At 40.0% G+C, this 27,774-nt stretch overlaps 9 protein-coding genes and 3 non-coding genes across 12 annotated transcripts; 7 read left to right on the top strand and 5 right to left on the bottom strand.

The window, feature by feature from the left end:
- Nucleotides 1-586: 586 nt before the first annotated feature.
- On the top strand, nt 587-1,903 carry C922_00617 (hypothetical protein; the record flags this gene model as incomplete). The annotated part of the gene is made up of 1 exon (XM_008816230.1): nt 587-1,903. One exon carries the CDS (start codon nt 587-589, stop codon nt 1,901-1,903), a length of 1,317 nt encoding a protein of 438 aa, XP_008814452.1.
- Nucleotides 1,904-2,475: 572 nt separating this feature from the next.
- C922_00616 (hypothetical protein) lies at nt 2,476-2,835 on the bottom strand (the record flags this gene model as incomplete). Its single annotated transcript, XM_008816229.1, has 1 exon — nt 2,476-2,835. The coding sequence occupies one exon, from the start codon at nt 2,833-2,835 to the stop codon at nt 2,476-2,478; it is 360 nt and encodes a 119-aa protein (XP_008814451.1).
- A 1,349-nt stretch (nt 2,836-4,184) lies between these two features.
- C922_00615 (GTP-binding protein) lies at nt 4,185-6,644 on the bottom strand (the record flags this gene model as incomplete). The annotated part of the gene is made up of 1 exon (XM_008816228.1): nt 4,185-6,644. The coding sequence occupies one exon, from the start codon at nt 6,642-6,644 to the stop codon at nt 4,185-4,187; it is 2,460 nt and encodes an 819-aa protein (XP_008814450.1).
- Nucleotides 6,645-7,650: 1,006 nt separating this feature from the next.
- C922_00614 (F-type H+-transporting ATPase subunit epsilon) lies at nt 7,651-8,278 on the top strand (the record flags this gene model as incomplete). The annotated part of the gene is made up of 3 exons (XM_008816227.1): nt 7,651-7,670; nt 7,903-7,997; nt 8,223-8,278. The coding sequence occupies 3 exons, from the start codon at nt 7,651-7,653 to the stop codon at nt 8,276-8,278; spliced, it is 171 nt and encodes a 56-aa protein (XP_008814449.1).
- An 868-nt stretch (nt 8,279-9,146) lies between these two features.
- C922_00613 (hypothetical protein) lies at nt 9,147-9,890 on the top strand (the record flags this gene model as incomplete). The annotated part of the gene is made up of 2 exons (XM_008816226.1): nt 9,147-9,760; nt 9,857-9,890. The coding sequence occupies 2 exons, from the start codon at nt 9,147-9,149 to the stop codon at nt 9,888-9,890; spliced, it is 648 nt and encodes a 215-aa protein (XP_008814448.1).
- Nucleotides 9,891-11,812: 1,922 nt separating this feature from the next.
- C922_00612 (CAMK protein kinase) lies at nt 11,813-13,775 on the top strand (the record flags this gene model as incomplete). The annotated part of the gene is made up of 3 exons (XM_008816225.1): nt 11,813-13,051; nt 13,258-13,359; nt 13,644-13,775. 3 exons carry the CDS (start codon nt 11,813-11,815, stop codon nt 13,773-13,775), a joined length of 1,473 nt encoding a protein of 490 aa, XP_008814447.1.
- Nucleotides 13,776-15,356: 1,581 nt separating this feature from the next.
- Nucleotides 15,357-19,964, top strand: C922_00611 (hypothetical protein; the record flags this gene model as incomplete). The annotated part of the gene is made up of 1 exon (XM_008816224.1): nt 15,357-19,964. One exon carries the CDS (start codon nt 15,357-15,359, stop codon nt 19,962-19,964), a length of 4,608 nt encoding a protein of 1,535 aa, XP_008814446.1.
- A 927-nt stretch (nt 19,965-20,891) lies between these two features.
- C922_00610 (hypothetical protein) lies at nt 20,892-21,364 on the top strand (the record flags this gene model as incomplete). Its single annotated transcript, XM_008816223.1, has 2 exons — nt 20,892-21,045; nt 21,231-21,364. The coding sequence occupies 2 exons, from the start codon at nt 20,892-20,894 to the stop codon at nt 21,362-21,364; spliced, it is 288 nt and encodes a 95-aa protein (XP_008814445.1).
- Nucleotides 21,365-21,819: 455 nt separating this feature from the next.
- Nucleotides 21,820-22,764, bottom strand: C922_00609 (4-nitrophenyl phosphatase; the record flags this gene model as incomplete). Its single annotated transcript, XM_008816222.1, has 1 exon — nt 21,820-22,764. One exon carries the CDS (start codon nt 22,762-22,764, stop codon nt 21,820-21,822), a length of 945 nt encoding a protein of 314 aa, XP_008814444.1.
- A 2,347-nt stretch (nt 22,765-25,111) lies between these two features.
- C922_00608 lies at nt 25,112-25,193 on the top strand. Its single transcript has one exon. It is a non-coding gene; the product is annotated as a tRNA-Ser (tRNA).
- Nucleotides 25,194-26,256: 1,063 nt separating this feature from the next.
- On the bottom strand, nt 26,257-26,336 carry C922_00607. Its single transcript has one exon. It is a non-coding gene; the product is annotated as a tRNA-Leu (tRNA).
- Nucleotides 26,337-27,511: 1,175 nt separating this feature from the next.
- C922_00606 lies at nt 27,512-27,583 on the bottom strand. The gene has a single exon. It is a non-coding gene; the product is annotated as a tRNA-Asp (tRNA).
- Nucleotides 27,584-27,774: the final 191 nt, after the last annotated feature.

The following is a 27,774-nucleotide window of genomic DNA, read 5'->3' as shown; positions in this document are numbered from 1 at the left end:
AAAATACATTAAAGAAGCCCCCTCTCCCCCTCAAAAAAAAAAAAAAAATATGAAATAAAGTCAAAAGCAGATAATAACTGTGAGTCTGTTTCACAATGTAATGTGTTCATTTTATTCCTTTTCTCTTTTTTTGGTGAACTTAACGCATTTTACGCGCAAGAGTTGCGAAGGAAGGAGTTTCCTGCTTTTATTTGCACACATGTACGGGTATACATGCGTGCTTACATACCTTGGTACATACGTGCCCATTTCCTTGCATACGTATGTACATTTACGCCTAGGGCAAACAACCATTTTCTCCTTCACTCCACTGCTGAACTACGCACTGCATGCTTTCACGCCCAATGAAGTCTCGCCTGTGTAGATTCAAAATGAGACGCGAGTAATTCCCCTGGCGACTGCTTGATACCGACAAAAAAGGATGCGTTTCTTCTGCGCCCGATTTTGTGGGAAGAAATTAATCTTTTAAGTTTAAAAAAGAGGGGGCAGTGTACAGGCGCAGGCGTAAGCACAAGTGGGTGAACATAGGCCTAGATGCACTCAAACGAAGGATTTTCTCCTGCATTTGTCCCAACCCGATTGAACAATGAAATTCCTAAAAGTTGAAGAATTTTTCTCCAAGTCCAAGCAAGATGAGGGGGAGAAGAACGTGCTGCTCATTACCGTAAATTTGCTCCTGCTGTTCTCTATGTTCCTGTATGGCATAAACTACATACTGATGAAATATTTTATTATGATAAAGGGGTCCATCTACGTGTTCATAATTCTGAGGACAATCTTGACCATCCCACTGATGATTTATATGTACACGTCCAAGCAGTCGGAACCAAACAAAAAAAAACTACTCCATGGTGTAAATGAAAACGATGGTCCGGGTGAACAGGATGCCCAGATAGACTTGGAGTTGTCAAAAGTTGGAGAAGAAGATGAAAATGAGAACGAAAAAAAAAAGAAAAAAAAATCCAAAGGTGATAAAAATGATGATAATAATAAAAAAAAAAAAAAAAATGGGAAAGACAGTAAGGATGGGAAAATGGACGATAACATGAAAAATGCAGATGGAAAAAATAACGATGCTGGTGGTGACGAGTACAGCAGTAACAAGAACGAAATATCTGTTAATGTAGAAAATAATTGTTCAAATTATTTTAGTAGATTCCTAAAAAATGATGAAAAATTAATTCCTAAAATAGCCTACATGCCTATACTTATCTTGTCCATTACGGGAGCTTTGAGACAGGTCATTGTGATAATCGCCTTACAGTATACCGATTCTCATAACGTAGCTATCATTCAGCCGACGATACCCATTTTTACGGCCCTAATGTCATATTATTTGAAGATTGAAAACATGAATTATATAACTTGCTTGTCTATTTTTTTGTCTTTCTTTGGGTTGGCCATAACTGCGGAAGTGTGGAATATGGGTTCCTTCGATTTTGGCTTCCTCCTATTATTAACCGTGCCCGTTACCAAGGGGCTGCAAGTGATATATATAAATATTGCCACTAGATACGTAAGTAATGATATCATTCAATTTTCCCAAATGGCTGTTTTGTTTCTCATTACCCTTCCATTTGGCATTCTCGGGGAAATGTTCATTAATGAAAATTACAATGTGATTGGAGAAATATACAATGTGACGACTAATCAGTTTTTGTGCATTTTATATTCGACCCTTGGAATTATTTTTCTGTGCTGGAAAATTCAGATCATCGCTTTGAATTATCTTACCCCAGTAACCGTTTCGCTGTATCAGTCCTTTCAGCCTTGTTTCACTTTCGTTTTGGCCAGGCTGTTTCTCAACGAGACCATCAATTATAATAAGTACATCGGCACCATCTTCATTGTCCTCTCGCTGTTGCTTTATCAATACGGTTGCACCAAGCGCCCCAAGGCGTAGCGGGGATGGACAAAATGGCCTCTACGAATACGAACACGCATATGCGCGTGAGCGGCGTGTGTCTTGGCCTTCCCCACCTTGTGCATTTATCTACGCGCACATCTGTGGAATTCCCCCCCTTTTTTTATTGTTCTTATAACACAAATGCAAAGTGGCTTATTGCCATTTCGTTTTCCAAATGTTTCATCGTACCCCTTTTTTTTCTTTTCTTTTTCTGATTAATCCTTTTAAAGAAAATTCATTCCTTTTCAATCAAAATTGTTATTTTAGCTTACCCCCTGATTGTTAATATGTTACGCGGCATATTTTCCGCCGAGCAATTTAGCAGCCGTCTGTAAGTTAAAAACGGGTGAGGATGGTCGGTAAAAACGGGCAACTGGGAATCGTTCGGGATGGTTCCTTGTTCAGGATCAATCCTTTTCGCGCCACTGTGCCGACTTTACACCCCGCTCTGTCCCCTTCGCGTTATGACGTGCTCCTTTTTGCGGCAAGTGTTGGCAAAGCCCTCCTCTCCTCTTATCGGTGGAGTGATTTATTCGTAAAGCTCATTCTTACTTTACTCTTTGACAGAGTTACTTCTCCAAGTTCCACCTCCATCGTACGTGTTTTCTCATCTTATTAAATCTTGAGGGAGGTTGGCAGTGTAATTTTACTCTCCCCGCTAAGTTAATTTCGCTCATTAGCTTCTCCACCATCATGTTCATATCTTTGTAGCTTTTATTTTCAAACAAAGGAGAGCATAAAATCCCGTAAAAATGCATGTCATGGACATGATGCCCCATGGTATAATCTTGTTTAATGTGAAAACATATTGGTTTCAATTTTTCGTATATCACTTTTTTAATACTGATCAAATTGGGACAATCTGGGGAGGCAAATTTGTGCGCGTAATTTTTCTGTACCAAGATAAAGCTATATTTTTTTGCCATCATGTTTGGTGAGCCGCCTTCTTAAAGCTCGCCTACCTTGGTGTGCGACGTGTAGATTGTGCCCCTTCGTGCGAACCAGTTGGCGATGCAGGTGGCGAAACAGGTGAGTTACTTTTTTTGTCCTTCACGAGGGGCACAAATGGTGAGGGGCTCCACCAGCTTCTGTATGCAGATATGTAACTACGTGTGTGTCTTTATATATATACACATGCGGCTTCATCATTTCCTTCTTCGAAAGGGTCCCCCTCATATATGGCGTATCACATCTGTTCCTTGGATGTCGTGAAAAGCATCTCTTTTTTTTTCTCCCCATAAAAAGGTTTCCTTAAATGTATGCTTTTAATATGTCGTCTGTTCTGCTGGCCCTTTTATCTATAACATGAATGCAAAGCGGGGAAGCCGATGCGGGAGGGTTACGTTTGTTCGGCCGCTCGCGCGACTGCGTATTGCCCAGATGCTACTCGTTTGTAATTTGATGTTTCCCCTTTTTCTCATCTCACGTCAGGTACTTTCATCAAGAACGAGTAGAGTCCGTTCCCCTTCTCACATTCCCTTAAATTGATAATTCCACGAAAGATTATTTTTGCAACCTCTGCGTGCGTCGCGTTGTGTGTTTCATTTTTGCGCAATGTTTGCGACGCGGGGTGGAAAAAAAAAAAAATAATAAATCCAAGGGGAAAAAATTACTCCACGTGAGCACCCCATTTTGCGGACAACATTGAACAGCAGTTTTTCCCTTTTTATCTCCCCCATATATGCATGCCATATTGCAAGGCTATATCACACCCGCAGAAGCTTTACCCAACGTGGTGAAGAAGCGGGTCAACTTAAAAGTGCTCAATGTTCACGTGCAGACAATACCCATCGCTTGCTTAGGCAATCTGCAAGGTAATCCCTGTCGCAAATTTCGATTTAAAAATGTAATACAATCCATAAATCATCCATCACATTTGCGTGAAGTAAAACATTCGTGACGCGTTAAAAAAAAGGCGGTGTGCGAAGTTCAAAAAAAGAAAAAAAGAGTCCCACATGATGTACGATGTAATTATGTATACCAAAAAGGGAGAAACACTTTGGAAAGCAGGACGGTTACATGACATCATAGCCAAATGGGAGTTTCCCGTTCTGTGCATAAAAATAGGCATGTGCAGAACAAATTTTTGAAAAATAAAACGGGGACGCGTAATTTTATTCCTTTCGAAGAGGGTATCTTCCAAAAATGAAAATGCGAAAGGTATGAGTGGTCTCCCTATGGAGTCGTTTTCATTGATAGGAGGAAAACTAATCCGCTGCAGCTCTATCTATTAGGTAGCCCTTAATTGGGTTTATCACACACTTCGCTCCTGTGCGAATTACCCATTTTTGGCCTTCCTTTTTGCTGTTTTTCTCTCCTCCGTGTTTAAGATTTTTTTCCGCATGACGATCCTCTTTGGAGTAACTTCTATTTCTTCGTCGTCTTGAATAAACGAAAGGGCATACTCAATGGAGACATTTTTGTGATTTATCCTTATGGTTTCCTCATGGCCCTTATTCCTTAAGTGTTGTACGGGCTTGACTTTCACAGCATTCATTTCAATATCATTGCTTAGGAAATGCTCTCCGATAATCATGCCTTCATAAGTGGGATAATTTTCACTAACAAATAAATTCCCCTTTAACTGAATGGGGTCCAGCGAAAAGGCAGTGGTTGTTCCATTTGACGAGGATATGATTACCCCGTTTCTGTCACTTCGGTAGGACGGTTGTTTTTTTTTATATTCTCTCAATTCGGAGTTAATTATGGATGTCCCTTTGCTAACATCACGAAGGTAAGATCTCATACCAAAAAAATTCCTCGATGGACAAATACACTTGATAAAAGTATTGTCATTATCGTCATTTATAATGTCTACAATTTCTGCCTTCCTTGTGTTTAATTTTTCAATGACAGTGGAGCTAATTATAGACGGTATGGTAATGTGGAATTCTTCAACTGGTTCTAGTAAGTTTCCTTTCTCATCTTTTGTGTAAATAACATTTGGAGATGATATGGTCATTTCGTATCCTTCTCTCCTCAACTTTTCGATCAGAATGCCTAACTGTAATTCTCCTCTTCCTTTCACCTCATAGCTATCTTTTTTTTCCGACTCGTTAATTTCGATAGCCACATTTATGGATGCTTCTCTTTTAAGTCTGTTACCGATGGAGGACAGAGTTATATGCTTTCCGTCCTTTCCCGTTAACGGACTTGTATTTTGTGAAATTTTTAAGCAGAGAACAGGCGGATCAATTGGTCTCACCTTCAAACTTGATACGGATTCTTCGGATGACAACGTATCGTTAACTGATGGGGTAACTCCTTTCGAAAAGGAAATATTTACTATATCTCCTGCATTGGCGAAATTAGCATTTTCTATTTTCCGTCCTTTCATGTAGAAGATGTTCTTAATTACACACGTTCCTTTTACTTTATTTTCCTCACTCTTCACAATAATCGTGTCTCCTTTTTTGATAACCCCTCCGTATATTTTTCCCGTCACCGTGACGCCTACCCCTTCTTGGTGGTCTATAAGGCTGACTAGCATGCAGAACGGCTCGCTCGTTATCTTCTCTTCCACTTCTTTGTCCTCCCCGCAGGAGTGGCGGTTGGACGGGTCCTCGACAAGGCCGCCATCCTTCGTAGTATCTTTTCTTTCCAACACCCCCCTAAGCAGAGGAGTTATACCATTTGCATCATCCCCTGTGAAACGCTTTTGAGACCCTATTGTTGCGTCAACATCTGATGAATCTCCACTACGCGAGGGCAGCATCAGGGGGGAGTCAAAATATTCTATAATTTTTTTAAAAATGACTAGGACGTTATTATGTGCACACTTGTTCTGTTTGGCCTCTTCGAAGTTGTCCGTGCACCACCCATTCTTCGCAGAGGCATAGAGAATGGGGTAATTCATCAGTTCATCTGGAGCATTTAAATCAGCGAAAAGATCAAATATTTCATTTTCAATTTCTTCCTTCCTTTTTATATTACTAGGTTTATCAAACTTATTCATAATGACAATAATTTTGCACTTTGGATTTAGGAGAGATTTCTTTAGCACAAATTTGGTTTGGTTCTTTGGCCCTTCAACTACGTCAATAATTAAGCACACCCCATCAATTAGATTTAGCACTCGTTCAACTTCTCCCCCAAAATCTGAATGCCCCGGTGTGTCAACGATGTTAAAAAAATAATCATCATATTTTATTCTTGTCACTTTGGACATGATAGTAATGCCTCTTTCTCTTTCTAAATCATTATGATCCATTACTCTTTCGTTGTTTGTTTCTTCTCCCCCTTGTTTTAGGAGCTTATCCACCAGGGTTGTCTTTCCATGATCCACATGTGCAATGATTGCCACATTTCTTATTTTTTTCGGGTTGATAATTTTTATTTTTTTATTCGTTGAAAAAGAGAGAGCAGTGCCATTACGGCTTAGTATTGAAGGGTGTCTCTTTTCCGGGCTACCTTTTAGGCGCATTTTGTTTTTTGCCTTATTTAGACTACTCCTATTATCGTAGAATAACATTGTGGAAAAATATTTCCCCATTTTTCTACCCCCAGGAACCCCGTCAAAGGGGGGGCTGTTCCTCTGGATATTTTTTACCCCCTTTGCGCTCGCTCCGATACATTCTCTCACCACCCTCTGAGCAGCAAAACTGTTGTGGTCTTTCAGGATGCTATTAATATTTTGCTTCTTCAGGAGGTAATTCATATTGTGTCCTTTCAGGAGGTTATTCATATTGTGGTTTCTCAGGAGGTTATTCATATTGTGGTTTTTCAGGATGTTATTCATATTGTGGTTTTTCTACTTAATTTGGCAGAGTGGTTCACTTCGGCTTACCACTGAGCTGGACGCATTCTTCCACTTTATGCGTGTGCGCTCGTGGGCATATGTATACACCTTCGAGAAGCTGCTTAGCCAACCTTTAAATTTGCCCACGCGCAGTGCTCATATCAAACAATTCGCCCACTTCGGACATCCCTTTAACGATAGCGGCAGTAATTCAGCCGTTGAGGGAAATTTACGAACCGCATTGCGGTGCAGGCATAAGCATATACTCACAAGCGGGCATACACCTATATTTACATATAAGTCTGTATGTGCTTCTTTGCTGCGCCGGCTTCCTCGGCACATCCATATGACGTAGTTACTTCCCTCGGCAGAGCTAGCCGTTTCCTCTGACCGAACAATGACAGAGTTGGCTCTTTTGTGGGTGATCCATATGGTGAGTAAGCGGATCAATGTAACTGTGCTATTGTGCATACCAAATGGGAAGTGGCCGCGGTTGTGGGACAATCTACATGATGTAACGCTTCTAGGTGTAATTTGAAGCATTTCGGCTCGCATTAGCGAAAACGCTAGTTTTTTTTTTTTTTTTGGCGCATACACGCTTTTTTTCAACCCGGAGAGGCTTCCCCGGATATCCATGATCAATTTTTTTTTTTTTAAGAGTAACATTTATACAATTTTTACATATTTAACCATGAAATTGTCGAGCAATCATCGCACTTTTTCGTTAACGCGCATGGTACAATTCACACTTTGAATAAGTTATCCTGTTTCGCTTCATTCCAGTTAAATAGATATACACCCTGTCGTTCACTTCACCTGGAGGGCAGCTGTTGTACGTATAAAACACCTGTTCGGCAAGGTGAACAAGCTTAAAAATATTCTTACCTACGTGCATACGTGCGTAGATAGGAAAACATAAAACTGGTGTCCCTGGTGGATAATACTATTATCCTATCCAGAGATGTGGAAAGCGGCGAATGTTTCTTACATAAGATACGCCTCTGAAATGGCGGACATTTTGAGGAAGTACGGGGAAGGAGAGGAAAAAAAAACATACAGCCAAGGAAATATAACATCGCTTCATCCCCCAAATCGTTTGAGGCATTTCACTTTTCTTTTTACACGCGCGAAATGCCGAACATAATAAACATGTGGAGCAGCCCCCTACGCACAAACTTCAACCTGTGCAGACATATTTGCACACAGATTGCCCATTTTCTTTTTGTTTGTTTCCCCCCCCACTTCCTATCCCACGAAGATGTTTGAAAGACCCATATTCTGACATAGCTTTGGAAAGGAGCAAGATGCATCTTCGGGAGACAATATACAAGGACGGAAAACCAATCAGTCAAGGTAAAACGGATTAGCACAAAATTGTGCCCATAAGAATGAGTGCATAAGAATCGGCCCATAGTTTTAGTCAACCATTGGGGGGAAATTCCATTGGCATATTCCCCATTATTAATGCGAATCCGCTGTGGAGTCACTAAAACTGCACTGCGTAGTTACGCCCTTTTTGTGTTTACATGCGGATAGATACCCTTGTACACGAATTATGCCTTCCCTCCCTTTGAACAGAGTTACATGAAGAATTTCAGAAGGCCTTCAAAAGCTTGAGAAATAGTAAGGAATGAAAAGGGAAGTAGATAGCAAAGCGAAACAAACAGTAGGACATCCTGCACGGAAGAGACAAAAATGGGAGAACTGTCCAAATTTGTTAACGTATGTTTTACACAAAAAAGGTAATATTTGTTCCACTTAATTCATAGACATTCTGTGGAAGTGTCCTCTAAGACGTTCACAATATTTGAATGTTGCATCATAAAGAAAAAAAAAAAAAAAATTTACCAAAGTTGTGAAGCAAACATTTTTTTACAGAAAACTGGTTAAGATAATCATCAAGTTTCGTGCACGGAGGGAGAAAATTTAAATATTGTAGAAGACCAACTTGTGCTTTTTCATAAGAACAATACATTTCGTAATTGGAAAATTGTCCTTATTTTTTTGATTAATTCCTGCCAATTTATGTGGTGCGTACGGTGGTGGTCCCACAAAAGGGAATACTTTTGATTGTGCATGGAAATTTGCTTAGGTATCCTCTTTTTTTTTTTTTTTTTTTTTCTTTCTTCTTTTTTCGTTGTATGTACACAACTTTTAAGGGGCGTTTAATGCTTGCTGAAAGAAAATGGCAAAATGGAGAAGTGGTAAATGGAGACATGGTCAAATGGGCAAGTCGGACAAAAGAAAACCACCTATAAATGCCACAAACAGCTGGCACACTTTGACATCTACCGAACGCCCCGTGGAAAAAATATCTTGAAGAGTAATCCACAAACTCGATTGTTCCCCCCCCCTGGCCATTTTAAGAAAAACTGAAAGGTGATTCAATGTACCCCTACTTCATAAGCACACACATAAAGCGGCATAAGCACAGGCACGTACGATTTGGGACACAGGCTAAAATATTCGCTGAACAACCCCCATTCGTGTGCCTTCTCAAAAATGTATAAACGAATCCTCTTTGTGTTAAGCTTCGCACTTTTGACGTTCATCGGTGCGGAGGGTAAAAATGTCTTTTCTTCCTTTCTGTCCTACTTGAACTCAAAAATAGATTCGACAAGCGAAATATCGAAAGTGGTCCAAATGGGTGACACCATGGCGTGTCTAGTTAGTAAACAAAATAATAACAATCATAACGAATGCTCTTGTTCGTTTAAAAAGCTGAAAGAATTTGAAAAAAAATGTTCTTCTAATTTTAAAAAAAATCAAGAAGATGCTAAAAACTGCTCTGAAGAACCTTGTGAAATTTGTTGTAGTTTAATGAATTCAAACAGTGTAGCAAATTCTATCCTAGACTATGAATTTTTTTGCAGAAAAAAATGTGCACGATCTAGCATTGTTTCAAATTTGAATGAAGATGATTATAAAATAGTTTTTAAAAAGTTAATTGAATTCATTCGTATTTTTTATCCTTCCAATGTGGTTAATTATTACCCCATTCGGAAAAGGGCCTCCGCGGATTACACCAATAATACACTGGACGCAAGTATCACACTGGAAAATGATTTTTTCAAATCGCCATCTTCTGCGAAGCAAAAGTTTCGGCACATGAAAAAGTTGTCTCCGTTTGTAGCGCATTGGGTGTTATGCTTTCTCAATTTTACGCTGTACTTTTTAAAATTTTCTTTTTTTTTCCCTCCCCCGTTTCGTAGCAGAAAATCAAACGATAATGGACGACATAAGTGAAGAGCCCCGCGCGGTACGCACATAAATATGAGCGTCCGCATACATGTACACGGATAGGCATACAAACAGAGCAACATGTTTTTTACAAGGCAGATACGCACGCCCAAGTGCAAACATTTCTACATTCGCGCTCTTCTGACACATAGCATTTTCAGTCGGGAAGACGCGAATACAACTTCGTATGCCATGCGCACATGCGCGGGGTATAGAGTTACCTGATGGGGGTTCTCTTCATAACCAATTTATAGCCTTATATAAGTATCAAAATATTTTTTGGAACTTTTTTTATTTTTTGGGCCTCTTTAGATAAATCGCGGGCATGTAGAAGCTGGTACCATGTCGCGAACAGCAGAAGAGTCTGAGGAGCATTTTTCTCCCTATGATGAAAACTAGTTTTTTTTCTTTTTTTTGGGTGTTTCCACCTCGTGGAAATTTCTTTCCCATGTTTGTTACATTTTCGTTGTACCCCTGACATTTATTTAAGACCAATTCGATTCATTTTGTCATTTGTTTGTTTTGTGTCACTTTTTTGGTCATGTATTTTTTCCCCTTTTTTCCACATTTTCCATGTTGTTTTTATCCCCCGAACGGGATTTAAAGGAAAAAGCTTCCTGGTGAAAAGGATTTAGAAGCCAAAGTGTGGTGTAAACCAAATACATAATGTGGAAGTTTTGGCGTTCATTACCATTTGTGCACTTGCCCCTTTTCTTCTTCACGGATGCCATTTTGCAGAAATAAAACAAATAATTTGTAAGGGGTAACGGTCACGAATGGGAACAAAATTGTAGTTAAATCTCTCTTTTTAGCATGATCTTTGGCATGTTTTGAGGGCTTTCTTTTTATATATTTAATGTTAGATAAAGTTTCCTCCCCTGTGATAACACTTGGGCACGTTTGGTTACGCTTCCTTCTTTTTTTTTTTTTTTTTCTTTCCTTTTGTGGGGTATGGAAAATAGTGCCCATTTTTAATGTGTAATGTATAACCAAGTAGTTGAAACTGGGGCACATAATAACGCACATAAATGAGCTATTTTTTTTTTCTTCTTGTGGTCAAAACTGTTTTCCTTCCCAAGTGTTTCTACGACATTTAAAATAGTTCTAACAAAACATATTTTAGCACCCCCAGAGGAAACAAACCGATCTGTGCGTTCATCCCTATGCATGGGAATATGTACATGTAACCTGTATATGTAAGAAATTGTACATGTAAATGAATGCGTAATTGTACTTGCATATATTTATGTGTGTACTTGTATGTCGGCACATTCACCCCCCCCCTTTTTGACTATTTTCACATTTTTGCGGAATTTCCAAACGCTGCAACGGGAGGGGTGATCACCTTGGAAAGGGTAGCAAACCCCTTTTGATGAAAAAAATTGACAAAATGAAAACACAATTCCTAAGTAAATAAGACATACAACAGGTGATTTGCCTATCACATGTGAACAATTTTGTGCCAAAAATTGTGCGCAATTTTATCCTCTACTTTTTTCTTTCTTTTTTTTTTTTTTTGTGATTAACCGCTTGAGACGAAGTCACGGTGGAGCAGTCGTACCACAGCAATGATTTAATGAGGTGCACAGAACACTTTTGCGCGACCGCAACATGTAAGGATATGTTTCTCGGAACTAAAACGGTTTCCGTTTATTGTATATATATTTTTCCCTACCACACATACACCCAGGTGAGACACCTGAGGACATATTTTTGATAAAAAAATTAGGCCCATTTGTGCGTGAAAATTCATATTCACCGGGGCACAGCGTTCTGAGTTTGTGCAATTTGGGTATATCTCCATGCTTTGTTCTTAGTTTGATTGCCTTATTTGATTGTCCCGATTAGCTTGCCTAGTTTTTTCTTTTCTTGTACACTGCGGTTGCCTATTTTTGTATATAAGCATTGGCACACACGATTTGCAGAGCATGCCTTTGAAAAGAACGCCATTCTCATTCATTTCTGATAGAAGTACGAACATAAAAAATGGAAATAACAACGGCGATGTGACGGCTGTGAACAGACAAAACTCATACGAGCATATAAAGGAATTTAACATAAGCGAGTTGGGGAACTTTAAAATAATTAAGGTGTTACTGAGGGGCCTCTCCAGCACCGTGTGTTTGTGTGAATGGATAATTGACTGCAGAAAGACGTTCGTTTTGAAAAATTATGTTAAGTATATAAATAATGATATTCTAAGTTGGAACATAAAAATTGATGAATCAAATGAGACCGACACGGGGAATAGCAGTTTGGAAACGGAAGCAACGATAAGCATTTGCCCGTGTTGCGAAAGGGGAGTTACTACGGAGGAGGAACTGCATTGCCAGGCATATATGGAAAAAGAAGAACCAAATGGGAAGGAACAGTTAAGACAGTGCGGCAATCATGCTATAGACGAGGGGGAAGAAGGGAACGAAGTGGAAAAAGCGGAAGAAAAAGCGGAGGGAGGATTCCCCCTCCAGTTTATCAGCCGACAAAGACAAAATGACAACGCGGATGGTCATACGAAGGGGGAAAGTAAGCAGAAGCACCACTGGCACGACATTAGACATGAAACGAATGAACAGAAAACGCTGCATTTAGTTTTAAAAGTAAAGCACAAAGAATTGTATTACAAACTCAGAGACATAGAAGAACTAAGAGAGGAAATAGGAATACACAAAAAATTGAAACATTGTAATATTTTACAAATGATATTAAGTGCAGAAGATGAAAACGACATCTGGGTACTTCTAGAATATTCGTCCATTGGAGATTTATACTCCTATGTTGGTTTTAAGATTCTAGACGAAGCGGAGGTGAAAATAATTGTCAGCCAAATTTTGTCTGCTCTTTATTATCTTCACATTAAGGGAATCATACATTGCGATATAAAGCCACAGAACTTGCTTCTCTTCCACTTGGAAGAGTCTTTCCTTTTTGAGTCGGATATTCTGTCCGACCTGGAATTGTCACGCAATGTTAAGGGGAAAAAATTGAATATTAAGAAATTGCTCAGCTCGATTAATGAAAATATCACCAAGCATCCGAATGAAAACACTTTTAATAGCATCGTGAAAATTGGCGACTTCGGATTGTCAGTCAGGTGTCCCTTTGACGAGTTCTACCCATATCGCGGGATTCGGGGCAGCTATGGGTTCATCGCCCCCGAGTTGTTCCAAGTTAGACCAGTCAGAGGGACACTTCGAACGGGGCTCGCACTGAACTTTGAAATTTGTTTACAATGAATTTGCCCCTCCGACTTGTCCCCACAGGGGGTTACCTCCACAGCGGGTTACCTTTACACTGCGTCACTTCCACACAGCATCACTTCCACACCGCGTCACTTCCACACAGGATCCCTTCCACATCGCTTCCCTCTTCGCAGGAGTCCAACTTTAACAACAAAGTTGACATGTGGGCACTGGGCATAATGATCTACATCCTTTTAGGAGGCTATAGGCCTTTTTACCCCTGTTCTAGATTTGAGGTAACGGCGCCAAAAAAAAAAAAAAAAAAAAGGGATTATACAAGGGGGTGACCATTTTTCGCTTAAAATGTTGTAATGCATGATTAGTTCCTCGTTGATGGAGGGTGGGGAAGGGGTACTTTCAGTCAGCATTAACTCCTTCACAACAGTTGCGTCGTGACATCATTCGAGGAAAACTGCAAAAAACTCGTCTGCGTACAACTTGGACGATCGGTTCAACTCCTGGACCGTCCAAAACACGAACCCTACATGCACGTATGTCATCTCGTTTCCATTTTTTCCAGGAAAAGGTAACGTTCCACGAACGATACTGGTTTAATATATCCTCGGAGGCAAAGAACTTTATTCAGTCGCTCCTGCAGATTAACCCGTCGAAACGGCTGAACGTGATTGAGGCGATCGACCACCCCTGGTAACGCGGCGCACGTCGCCTTAGCCTGCGTGTGGATTTGTGTGAATTTGTGTGAATTCGCGCAAGAATATGTAGAGGTGCGCACACGGAGCTGCATTCGTATGTCCACGCGCACATCTCTGTGCACCCCCATTTTTCGCAGGATAAACAGCTACTTTATCAGCACATGAATACGAACTAGGAGATGGCTCGATCACCCACGCGTTTTTGCCACACGAATCACCATCACCTCTTTTACGTAAGTGACAAAAGTGAGAAGTAAAATTGCCCGTGTTCACACAGGGAAAGGGAAAGTGTTGACGTAAGCGCAGATGATTAAATGCACATGTAGATAATTCATGATTTTAAAATTTTTTTTCCGCATTTTTTCCCAACTCGTCACTTTTGAAATATAGCAATATGGAATTTGTGTAATCTGCAAACAGGTAGCATTACGGGAAGTTGTTCGCGGTGGATGGTGGATGCCTTGCTCGAACAGGCTCAGCAAATTGTCCAATGTGGTCGCGGTTAGGTTGCGTCACACTCTTCTGCAAGGTTGCTCCTCAAGATTGTTCCTTTGTGGCTGTTCCTTTGCAGTTGCTCTTTTGTGACCGTTGTGTTAACCCCTACTGTGTCTTTTTTTCTTCTTCTTTAAACGTTGTTAAAAGGAGGAGAGGCCAAAGCAGAACCTGAATCATGTGCGCACGTGAGTATGTAATTATGTATATGGACATCCCTGCTTCACAGCCTATATTAATACGCGTGGCGATTTACCTATTTTCCTGCATTGGCACAAAAAGGGTCACATTAAGGTACATGCACCACGAAGCGCCTCACATGCGGGGAAAGACATTTAACTGGAAAATCCCGCATGATGAAATTCCTTCGTGAAAAAAATTCCACGTGAAAGGGTTACGCACTTTTCTACATCCCAAACGGGGGAAAATTAAAACGTTTTTTTTGTAGCAACATTACCACCCCTTGCTAAGCGGAAACTGGTGATTATCCACGGAAAAAAAAATAACACCGGAAATCATGTAAAATGAAAATGTCCAAATGTGATGAAAATTTTTTAACTCATTCACAACAGTTATGTTATATTTGTGTAACCTGTTCTTCACATTTTTGTCATGTTTTTGTCACGTATTTGTCACGTATTTGTCACTTTTTTGTCACCCTCTTGTCATATTTGTTTTGTATTTTTTCCCTTCTAGTGTTTAATTTGAAATATTTTTTTGTTCCTCCACTTTACGAATTGTTTGGAATAATAAGCTCCGTTATAGACGCGGGACTGTTCCCGTCCGTCTTAAGGCATAACTTTTTAATACTGAATAAATTTTGTATCAAAAAATTTTATTTAAAATGTTTTGTTGTGCCTCCAAAAAAGTGAGGCCTATATTTTTTTTTCAGGGCATGCACTTGAAAGAGTGGCAGCTTTACCCAGTGTGTTTTGCCACTAGTTAATTTTTTGTCTTGTGCACTTTGCCAACTGTTTTGTTTATCCAATAATCCGCTTCCACATTTAGCATCTTGTGAACTTTTGGGCCCGTCAGGTTCCCATCATCTCCTCCCCCCCTTCGTCACCCCCCGTAAGTCTTCGTTACAAATGTCTCACAACAACACGACCGTGTTCTTATTCACGGTGCAAGGCATATTGGCTTCACTGACCTGTGGACTGTGCTGCTTAATATATGCATACTGTTGCAACACTAAAAATGAACGAAATAGGAATAAAAGAACTATATCGAAGGTAAACGGAGATACCTACAGTGAGAGTGGAACCAGTGCCTTCAAAAAAAGTAAGGTCGAGAAAGAAGCGGGAAGTAAGAGTGTCCATGAAGATGCGTCAACTCACCTAGAAAACGGCGCAGATGGGGCAAGCAATACAAAATCAGAGAGGAACCCGCCAAGATCTGGTAACGGCAGCGGAACGAGCCACACTGACAATTATTGTAAGCGAAATGGGAGTGCAAAATACGATAGGGACGGCACCATCCTACAGAAAAAGTCCATCCAAGGAAATTATTGCCACAGAACAGACAGGAAGATGGAATCAGGTTTATCCAATCAGAAAAACGCTGAAATGGATAAATGCAATGATGAGGAAGCAAGATCAAGTAGAAGCAACTGTGAAGGAATACCCCTAAACATGAGAAATGTAAACGAATATAAGGATCCCTCGTTGGTAGGTATAATTCCCAGGCATAATTCTCCACCGTACGATGGCTCTATAACCGAAAAAAATCGAAAGTATGAAAATGCCCATAATGAGGGAGCAGGAGGAAGTGACATGCGCTCCAATTGGAGTATTGAACGTAAAGATAAATTCGAGAGTAACTCAGAAAATATGATAAGACTGGTTGTGCCTCCAAACAGATGCCAGGCAAGAAGTGGCGAAGAACAAAATGAGCGGCTAGCAATATCCAACGATTGTAGGAACAAATTTAATCCACACAGTGTAAATTCGCACATATCGCCCAATGATTATGGGAGAGAGGATAACAACAGAATTGTGAAGATAATCCAACCCGGGGAAAAAAAGATACTCAGTAGGAACAACAATATGAGTATTACTGTCAACAGGGTTGAAGCAAAAAATAGGGCCATATGTGGCCTTACACAGAAGGACGCCGCTCAGGTGGCCGTAGAAAGGGCAGACCATCATGCCTATAGTAGGACTGTTCTGGACAGACAAATGGCATACTACCCCAACGAAGAAGTTTTCAGAGTCAAGTCGGAGACATTGATTCGGAGTTATCCAGGCCACGGTGGCGCCAGCAGAAGTGAGCAGAATGGCATGCATCCAAATTGCCCCGAAGGGTACGCAGCCAGGAGTAATATTTCCCCAGAAGGGCGGACAGTCTGGAATAGAAATTGCCCAGAAGCGCCCTCAGGCAGGGGAAGAAACCTCCCCGAAGCACACAAACATTTTACACATCGCACAATGAACGGTTGTGAAATTTCTGAAGACGAAGAAGAGAAAGAGAAATGGGAGCACCCCGAACATATGCACAATTATACTCCCTCGAAATGTATGAACTTTTCGCATGACGAAGGAAGCACGAATAGGGTATTTGTAAAATGTGAAAAAAATGTGCTGCACAGTGTGGATAAGAATGTTCCCAATAGTAGGGAACATCCAAGTGTAGAAAGGAACAACCGCGTAGTCCCAGTGACCCACAAGGAGCAAACACAGCCAGGTTCATCAGAATACAATACGTATAATAAGTACAACGATTTTTCTATGTATAATACTCTTTATAGGAAGAGGAAGCCATTACATGATATGTCACACTTCAATAATGGGAAGGAAATTAGAAATATTATTGAAAATGGTAGGGTAAAAGAAGCAGGTACCCTTTCATACGATAACGACAAGGCGACTTGCGACATGCACTCTGTTAGCAACAATGCTGGAGAAACTACCCTTACGATTGGCAATGTCGGCCATTACCATGAAGAGAAGGGGTTCAACACCAGGGACCTTCATTTGTCAAATGGTATGTCCACAAAATTGATAAATGGAGAGAGGACAAAAAGTGCAGCCTTATATGGATTAGCTTATAACCAAGGCGATAATGTTAATAGAGGTGAAGGTGAGGAGACGTCCCCAGAAGGAAGTTCCACCCGTTTGAGGAGCTTGACAAGGGCGCAAGATTTTGCATCCAAAGGGAGAAACACAGACCGGGAGGGAGAAACATCACAGGGGAATAGGAACAACCAAGGTGGTAACAATGATATCAATAATGACATCCGTGGCAACCACAGAAGCAAACACAACAACAATGGGGAGAATCGTACAGGTGGAGCCAGGTATTACACCAGGGGGAAGAGCAAGGACAGCACGATCAACAGAAACGCCCATGATAAAGTTGGCAGAAACGTCTGCAGCATAATCCATGCAGTTGAAATGGACACGAAAGTACCCAGAAACAGTTGCCTCCACACGAACAAAACGCAAGGCGATGTTAACAATTGCACACATTGTTCCCCTTTAGATGAAGACAAAATGGAAAATCGAAAAAAGAAACATTACTACCAATTCCCACGTGACTATCGCATGGGAATCACAGAATGTCTACCATGCAAAGAAGGAACACATATATTTGACAGAAATAATAACTGCCCCTCTGTTGGAAATTGTGCAAAACAGAGAGATAATAAAGGAAAGAATGTATACTTAAAAAAGCGCTTTCCTCAGGAGCATGTCTGCTTACCTGTCTGCAATAGCAAGAGTGGGTGCCCGGACTGCAAAGAAAAGATAAGTGTCAACAATGAATCCTTTTTCCACTCAAATAAGTTTGAGAAGAACACTGAGGTGCGTGACATTAATGATAACTTTTCACAGAACATTTCGTACAATGAGCGTCTATTCAATATGACCAAACGGCTTCAACAGGGCAGAGGGGATAAAATGGTAACTAAGAGTGAATTCAGCGATGATATTTACCCCTTAACAGATGACTACGCTGATTACGATGGGGTGGGGAGTAGTCGAAGAGGGGGCAGCAGAAGTGGCAATGCAAGCGGCGTTCGAAACCGAAATGTAAGCAGCGTTCAAAGCGAAAATGTAAGCAGCGTTCTAACCAGGAATGTAGGCAGCGTTCAAAGAGGAAATGTAGGCAGCGTTGGAAGCGGAAACGTAAGCAGCCTACTCAACGGAAGCATAAACTCGGGCGAACGATGCGCCAATGACGAACAAAAGGGACACCCCAACAAAAAGGGCGAGACGGCGATCCCTGTCCCAGTCCCCAACGATGAAGCAGCGGGTGGCAGAAAACGCAGCACGAAGGGTACCAAAAAAAGAGGAACCAACTCCAAAGAAGAAACGGACAACCAGTCAAACACACCATTATTGACGGAAGAGTACAAACGGAAGTTAAGACAAAAGGAACCAAGCGAGTACAAGAGCAGCCAAGATATTAACCAAATAATACATGCCTATTTGCAAAACTCGAAGAAGGAATATAATTATAGAAGGTCAGATAAATCAGATACAGAAATTAATAACGTGACAGATAAGTGCACCCACGAGGGGATGGATTCTCGTGAGGATGTGAGCCCAACCAGAAAGAGAAACAAAAAGGATTCAAATGATAACATGCCTTATAACTCCTGTCGCACAAAGGTGGTTGGCAATAAAAAAGGAAAAAATCAAGGGCATAACGAGGTGAATCTGGCGGAGGGGGAAAGAACCAACAGTAAGAGGTCCACTTCACCAGGGAACAAACACGAGAAGAACGAACAGACCGACCAAGAGGAAAAACTCGCGGAGGAAGACACCTCGACACATAGAGATCCAATTGAAAATAAAAACATACGCGTGAAACGCGAAAAAAGGGACAGCAAGGTGCTTATTAAGGAGGAAAAAGAACTCCCCAGTGGGAGCCAAACGGTAAGGAGAAGCGCCAGAATGAAGAGCCAAAAATATAAAAAAAAAAGAAATAGCACTGACAGTGATATGCATGTAGATACCCAAAATGAGCAAGAAGAGCTGAAAAGTGAAAGTAGTAAAAAAAAGCAAAACAGTGTAAATGCCGATAACCAAGTGATGGAGAAAAGAAAAAAAAAAATGTCCAAAACGAAGACGATGGAATTAAAAATATTCAGAGATAAAAGCGCATTAAAAGAAAAAGAAAATCTAAGAAGGACGAATGAAAAATATCAAGAGATTGATGAGTACAGATGTGCATCAGGATTCGTAAACTTCATAATTGAACATATACAAAAAAAAAAAGACAAGGAAAACTTTGATGATTTATTAAAATATATTTTAAAATTAATAAATATTTATAAAATTAAAACCATCGATTTTGTGGAATCCTTTTTGCTACTCGAAACGATCAGTGTGGACATAATCAGGGAATACCCAATTGAGGAGTGGATCTTGGTGACCTTTCATTTCCTTAAAGGAAATGCAACAGAACAAAACTTTAATTTGATTATTAAATCGCTAAAGTTAAACAGCTTAGTGATTGGCAATGTCACAGCTTCGTTTTATATGAACAAGAAGACCATCAGAATGACGGAGAAAAATATGAACAGAATTCTCACCATTTTGTCAAACGTTGTGCGGAGAAGATCCTCCAGGATTAAAACGTTTAACCGACCGAACCCAGACAAGAAGGACAAGAAGGCGAAGGAGGATCAACAGAAGGATGAGCTTTTAGGCTCCTGCTGGCAGCCAGTTGAGGGGGGCGCGCAGGGGAAGTAGCCCTCCAAAAGTCAAACGCAGAGAAGTGGCGCAAAGAATTAAACACACAGAAGTGGTGCAAAAAATTAAACACACAAAAATGTATGAAAAATTTTCCAAACTGCTCAAGTAAGACAATCGAAAGGCCGGAAAATATCAAAACGGATAGGCCAATCAAGCATTGTTAACACCGCGAACCGTTTGAATCCCCCTCGTTTTGCATTTCCTATGACGTAGATAATAAATTGCCCATAATACTTCTCCTCATACAAGAGAGATTCGTATGCTTTTTCTTTTATACTACTCGGGAAAAAAAACGAAGAAATGTTTAGCGAGACATCGCCACAGTTTCCATGAAATGAACGCTATCACGAGATAAGCGTAGCAGTAACTAAAGGTATGACTGCTGTTGTGGATAAATAGGCATAACTGTTACTGTACATTTCGCCTTTCTCTTTTCTCCTCCCCACTCGCAAAAAGTAATCACCGTAATGTATGGAAAATGCGGGAAATTCTTAGGGAGTGAAAAAATTTAGTCGCAGCTGCTACGTAATCGTCAACGGACGCTTAAAATGTTTCCTTTGTCATTTTGTTTCCATTTTGTCCCCATCTTGTGCCATATGTACATTCTACTATTTTATACCCTTTGAAAGAAAAAAAAAACTTGTCTAAAATGTTTTTTTTTTTTCATTTTTTTTTTTTTCTTTGTCTTTCAATTGTTAACTTTTTAAAGTTTGCCTGTAATTATTTAACCCTGTCTACAAATTAAGCGCATTTTCTAGCAGCCATACGAAAAAAAAAGGGGTGTTGAAATTTTTAATTCTTGGAAATTCGGTTAATCGAAAAGGTATAACTCCACTTTTTTCACCTCTTTTTTGTAACCCTATTGCGATTTTGAAAATAAGAAAGGGCGATTCGTATCGATCGAAATCTAAAATCAGTGCAAAAATGAGTGCGCGCGAAAAAGAATTTATCACCTACCTAGAGGAGCATGGCGTAATGGATCAAATAAGCCGCGCCCTCCTGGAACTGTTCGAAGAGAAGGAAAAGCCAAAGGATGCGATAAAATTTATATCCGACCATTTGCAGGACGTGGACGCGGGTATGATGTCATCCATATCTGAATAGCTGCCCAGGGGCTTACCTAGCCATGAACTGCTTACTTTTCCCCATTCACCTAAATGGAAACCATCCGGCGGCGGCAACGGTGGAGGTAGCAGCAATTGACTGATTCCACGACGCTCATCGCGCACTGCAGACATTCCACCTTAACCCCACTTCGCGCAGACGTGCCGCTGGAAGATCTGAAGAGGGAGAATTCATTCCTCCGACAGGAAAATCAGAGGCTAACAAAGAAGTTCGAAGAACTAAATAATACCTTAAATAAATTGCTTAGCAGCGGAGGGGGGCTTCAACCTTGAAGGATTTGAATGGATGCTTGGAAGGGGGGGGAGTGACAGCCAAATAAAAGAGAGAAAGATAGGGAGAAAAAAAGGGAGAACCGCCACACCCAAGAAGTAATCACAATTTCGTTTTGCTCTGCCTTTGTCAATAGGCGAAACGGTGGAGGAAGCGATCGCAAGGCTTTCTCCCATTCCGTTCATACAAACTGGGCTAGGTACCCACGCGTCGGCCATCTAACGGGGGTGTATAAATATGCATGGGGAGTAACTCACCAGAAACACTGCGCATCTGTGCGCCTATTTGTGTACCTATCCACCACTTAATGTTTGCCAAAAAAAAAAAAGAATTGGGGGCAATTTTTATTGTAACCAAAAAAGGGGCTATCAAATGGCACAACAATTATGCCGAGGGTGCACACATATAACTAAGTGGCAGAGGCACATTCCGCGCGGAATGGTTACACAAAATATGCTTATAAAAAATCCGCAATCGATTTCATAAAATAGTCAGGGTGAATATTTAAATGGTTATGGTTTAAATAAATATTCGCATCGGTAACGCCTGAGGAAACGAGAACGGATTTGATGTTGCAATTTTTGGCAAAGCTTATGTCGGTGTCTAGTCTATCTCCTACCATGACGATTTTGGCAGGGTCAATATTTAGATCCTTAAGGACATTTTCGATCATGAAGAAATTTGGCTTGCCAAGAAGAGTTGGCTTCTTCAGCGAAACAGCTTCAATACTAGCAACGATAGAACCTGTGCCAGCCCATTTTTGTTTTGAAGTAAAGTTCGCAGTTGCGTCTTTATTGGAAATAATAAATTCAGCGTCCAATTCATTGATGCAAAGATGTGCGTACTGGATTTTGTAATAATTAATGTTAAAGTCGATGGCAACTACGACAGCTCCAATATTTTTATCCACAGTTATTTCTAGATCATCCTTTATTACTACTTTCTTTTCATTATCGTTATAGCTACCCAACCAAAGAAGATTGCAACAATCGAGTTCCTCACAAATGCCTTTTTCTCCAATAACATAAATTTTTTTTTTCCCACTCTTGTATTCTTCCTTCTCCATAAAATATTTAGCAATTGCATAGGAAGTACAAATAATATTTTCTTTTTTAATAAGTCCGAAACCTAACTTGTGAAATTTCTCAAACAGTGTAACTCTCGATTTTGTAGAATTATTTGTTATAAAAAAAATCTGCTTGTTTGCTTTTATTAATTTGTTTATAACTTCCACTGCTCCTTGTATGACTTCATTTCCTCTCCATAGAACTCCATCGCAATCAAAAAAAAAGGCTTGGAAATTGTCCACAAAGTCGTTCGCGTCTACTGACGTTTCTATTTTCCACTCCTTCATGAAGATTTCGTATTCGCTTTGTGCTTTCTCCGGGCGTATCAGCGACATCTTCGGTTCGTGTGTCTGGGTGTTTGTGCGTTTGTTTGTTTGCGTGTTTTCGCGGTGGTTAGTTGCTGTCTTTTGCTCTCTGGTTTTGGCTTCTCGCTTCTTTGCAACCTTTCTTCTTAGCTCTTTCCCCTTTCACTCTCCCCCGTGTAGCTTCTGTTGGCGGCGGCGCCCAGAGCAATGTGTGTCCAGGTAAATGTTACCCTACAGCAAATTGCCCATGCGCATAGATACAGGAAGTAGCTACACACAGACGTACGGATACGCCCTTGTGGGGAGGCACCAAATGGTCCTAACTCAAGCGGTCATGAATTGAGAATCTACTTCCCTACGCGCATTATCCACTTTTTCTAAATGAACGAATGTACATGTACCCACTTTAGATCATGCCAGTTTAAAGCATTCACCATACATGCATTCCTTAATGCTGCAAATATTCGACCCTCTTTGAGTTACTCCAAAAAGGGATGATAACACATAACAACTGCGTGTATTCTATGCTCATCTACTCCCCGTGAAGCCAAAACAGTGACAAAAAAAAAAATCGAGTATGTAAATAGGAGGGAAAAAAAGAAAAAAATATCCCAAATGGGATGAAGAAAGCCAAAACTGTTACAAAAAAAAAAGAAAAAAAAAAGGAAAAAAGAAAAAAGTATAAACATAAAGTGGCATTTAGAATACTCTTCATTTATTTATTTTTTTTATTTTCTTAAATGGGGGCACCCATTTTGACGAACCCTAATCCGGGGGAGAGTTACACCGCAAGGTTAAGTGACCTCTCTCAATGTTTTCGCAAAACATTAACGGGAAGGGTGCAATGATGTAGAAAAGGTAAAAAAGGAGATATGCTACGAGGGTCTGCAAGAAGCTGTGAGAAGCCACAGGGGGTCGTAATTATTTTCGGTATTCCCGCTAAATAGTCGCATCTTTCGTGAAAAACGCTTCCCTAGCCTGTAACGCGTTATATATCACCACCCTTTCACTTCGCTTCCTTGCGATGAAAAGGTACATGTTGAAAGAAACGAGTAGGCTTATAATAATGGAGACGAATAAAAGCTTGTTCATCATGTTCCCATTTCGAAGCAACGTTTTTTTTTTTTGGAACCCCCAATCACGGCAACTTAACATTTGTGCCTTCAGATGTGTCCAAATGTCCATGTAGCTTTATATATGCCTTTAGCTGTGGGCAAAATAGAGAGTGTCTTTGGACGTTTAGAATACTACCCAAATGGTGATGGTGTGAAAGGAGGTAAGTACTTAGGTGCAGGTACATAAATGGTCATTTTGAGCGAACAGTTAAGCGTGTTTTTCGTGACGCTTCACCTGCTTCGTACAGAAGCGCGTGAAGGGGGTGAACAAGGGAAGAAGAGATCAAATGGGCTTAATGGACTACTAGTAATAAGTAAAGGCATATCCGTTTTTGCGAAAAATGGAGTAAAAAAAAGATTGCAAGGAATTTTAACATGTCTCCTGCATGCCCCAAAGGAAGAAGCGTGCCTTTTTTTGTTCTTCCACGTAAGGTGGAAATGTCCATATTGAAATGCCGCCATGCTTTCATACTTACATGTGAGGTTGTTTTCGATGAAGGTCTCACCCTCCATGCATTGAATGTTAAACATTTTCCTGTGCTGCCAGTTCGTAAAACGTCATGCGATTTGCGATGGGGATCTGCCCCTTATGAGTGACCCTATGATCACTGCATTAAAGACACAGTAAGGAAAAAAGAAGGATGCTCGGAATGGCATAACTTGGGAGGCCTTACTTTCGCACTGCTCTCCCTTCATTTAATTTAGCAAAGCTGGTCGTTTTCCAACTGATCAAGGGAGGATTGATATGGAGTCGGTAAAAATGATAGCTTGTGAAAATGGCAAAACTGCAATGCGCGTGCTTGTCTCCTTTCGTAGACTGCATTTGCTTTTCGGCGCAATTCGAGATGTAGTTACATCTTCTCACCACTGAAAGATAATTTGGCCATCATTCATTCAGTTATGCGCTTGCATATCTATGGATGTGCGCGCAGGTATTTTTTTCTTTTTTTTTTCCTGGATTTTGGAAAAGGGGAAAATAGTGGCTAACAAGTTAACCGCCATTTTTTTTCTATTTTAAAATTTTATTTTTAATGGAACTGTGGCACTTTAAGGGATACCCTTTTAAGCATACAATTAAGTGTAATTTTTTTCGTTTATGAGAAAAATAGCATTTCACAACGGTGTCACTTAATCGTTACAAAGTATGTTTTAAGAATTTAAAAATATGTCATGTATGGAAGGATGCATATATGTAAGTGCGCTTCATGCATTCATATTGATGCTCTATATTCATGCTTTGTTTTGCCAAATACAAGATACATGATAAGGTGCCCGAGTGGTTAAGGGGTTGGACTGCTAATCCAATGGGTTCTGCCCGCGCAGGTTCGATTCCTGCCCTTGTCGGATTTTTTTTTCCTTTAAAAAAAAGGGGATATTTATCAAATAGCAATAGAATAATGAAAATTGTTTCTTATAGATATAGCAAATGAACTTCTTTCTAATTACCATTTGATAGAAGGATCAAATAGGGAAGAAAAAAAATTTGCATTTTCCACTATGTGGTTCGTAATTGTTGTGCTTAAATTTATAATAGTGCCCAATGTGACATACACAAAAATGTGGGGCTTATATGCGGAGCAAAAAAGCATCCCCATTAAGACCTAGTTAAAATTTAAGCGAGTGTTATTACCTATAGCCACCCCTTTTTTGCTGAGCAGCAATTGTTAAACAGAATGTAACGGAAATATCCTCAGAGGGAAAAAATAATTTGATGGAAGGTGAAAACTATTTTTTATGGATCCCCATTTGGTGTCACTCTTAAGAAAAGCGCACGTGAGAAGTGGCATTTTTCGCAGCTTCTTCACAGTTTCCTCGCAGCTTCCTCAATGTGTGGCGCATACATCACCTATGTAACATGTGCTTGTAGAGAAATCTGTTTAGCTCTGTTTGCATGGCTACCTTAGCTTAGCTTACCCTAGCCAAAGGAAGAGCCGACGGCGGGGGATTACATACACCTATTCTCTTGTACGTGTACAGGTGTTTTAGACGCATATGTGCATATAGCAGCTCCTCGAGCAATTTGCCCCCGTATAGGAACAGCGTCATCTGGTATCCCCATGCCGCCTTTAAGATTTTGGTGCCCTCTCAGGCACATTTTTTATAATTAGTATTCCTTTTTTTTATACGCATCTGCGTGTCGCGCTATTCAAACACAGTCACGTCACAGCAGCGCAATAAAATGAGAACGGAAAATTTGACAATCATTTCTTTATAGAGGCAAGGAAATCATAATATTGCATTTTGTTCCCAAGGAATTTCCACTACGTATGGCAAAAAAAAAAGAAATGGTGAGAAAAAGTACATGGTATACTTCTTTCTAAGGAAATATATTAATATATATGGTTTTGTATAAAAACGGTATCATTGAAATCCTATATTTTTTTCACTACTGGCGTATAGAAAAAACTGACAGAAGTGGGGTTCGAACCCACGCCCTTTCGGACAACGGCCTTAACGTTGCGCCTTAGACCACTCGGCCATTCTGTCAATAATAACGTATGCGATAAAATTGGCTATATGCATATATATATATATATATTTAAAAAAAAATTAAAAACTTCACATTTATTTTTTTCCATCTTTTGAAAAGGTATTTTACATAATTACATTCTTACGAAACAGTGTTTGATTTAATTTTCATATCTTTACGGTATTCGCCAAAATTTCGCATTTTTCTGGGCGCAAACAGTTTTACACGTACACCTAGGGGGCGAGTAAAAGGAATAGGTACTTTCGGGGAATCCGTTTCATGACCACGAAGATTGCCATCACATCAGTCGAAAGGTGCCTAAAAATGTTAACATAACTTTTTGGCCACTTTAAAAATGGTATCCCTTTTTGGAGGCCATATGATGAATATTACCATACATATTTTTCTCCGCACAGCGCCAGTTCCTCCTTGGGATATACAACGATTTGTTTCTTTTCATATCTTTGGAATTGGGACTGATAATTGCGAACAGGAAAAACGTTTACACAACATATTATGTCTATTTAACGCGTAGCCTTCTTTTTTCCCCTTCCATGATGTATGTCAGATTCAATGGGAACATTTTACTGAAGAGTAAATCTTTCATATATGACCATAACGGTAAAAATTTCGAATTGTTGAAACCATTGGGGGGGTGAAAAAGAAATTTTTTTTTTGAAAAAAGGAAGAAAACGATTTTGTCATATTTTCGATGAGGGTGAAACAAATCATGCCAGTGTCCACGGGGTGTAGGACTGAACCAAAAAGTACAGTTGCCTTTCGAAGACTTCCTAATTAACGAGAGCTTTCTATTTGCCAACAAAGAAAATCTTGCGCTGTACAAGATGGCTTAATAAAAAACATGAGTAAACGAACGTTTGTATGATGATATGCGACTCCATGATTGCCAAGCGGTTGAGGACTGGAACAATCAACTCTCCTTATATTAATCTCTTTTGTTGGATCAGATACGTTATAGAATATTTTAATAGCTAAAATAATAAGAAGCTTTCACAAAAACGGTAATTTAGGAATTAGCTATACTGTTAATTAACTGAATAAGGTCGAAATTTCTTTTTTTTAATTAGGTTAGCTTAGGTTCAGTGAAAGTGACACGCTTATAAAAAAACCTGTAAGAAAAGGTAACAGAAAAAGGTAATAAAAAAATAGTGTAAGAAAAAGAGATTAAGTACTCCGAGACCGGGAATTGAACCCGGGTCTTCCGCGTGACAGGCGGAAATACTGGCCACTATACTATCTCGGATTCAATATTTCATAATTTCGTAAGAGTCATAATATAAATTCAAGCTGCCTTAGAAATATAGATGTTGGCTTCCGATGGATTTAGAGAGGTACTCGCACAAGCAAAAATGTTCTCCTTAATATGTAAGCGCTCAACGAAGGCGCATCAACACCTCATGGTATGTTTAATCCCCGCAAAAAAAAAAAAAATTA

Source organism: Plasmodium inui, assembly GCF_000524495.1.
Source record: "Plasmodium inui San Antonio 1 unplaced genomic scaffold supercont1.2, whole genome shotgun sequence".
In the NCBI taxonomy this organism is placed as follows: domain Eukaryota; phylum Apicomplexa; class Aconoidasida; order Haemosporida; family Plasmodiidae; genus Plasmodium; species Plasmodium inui.
This window is presented reverse-complemented; position numbering and strand designations above follow the sequence as displayed.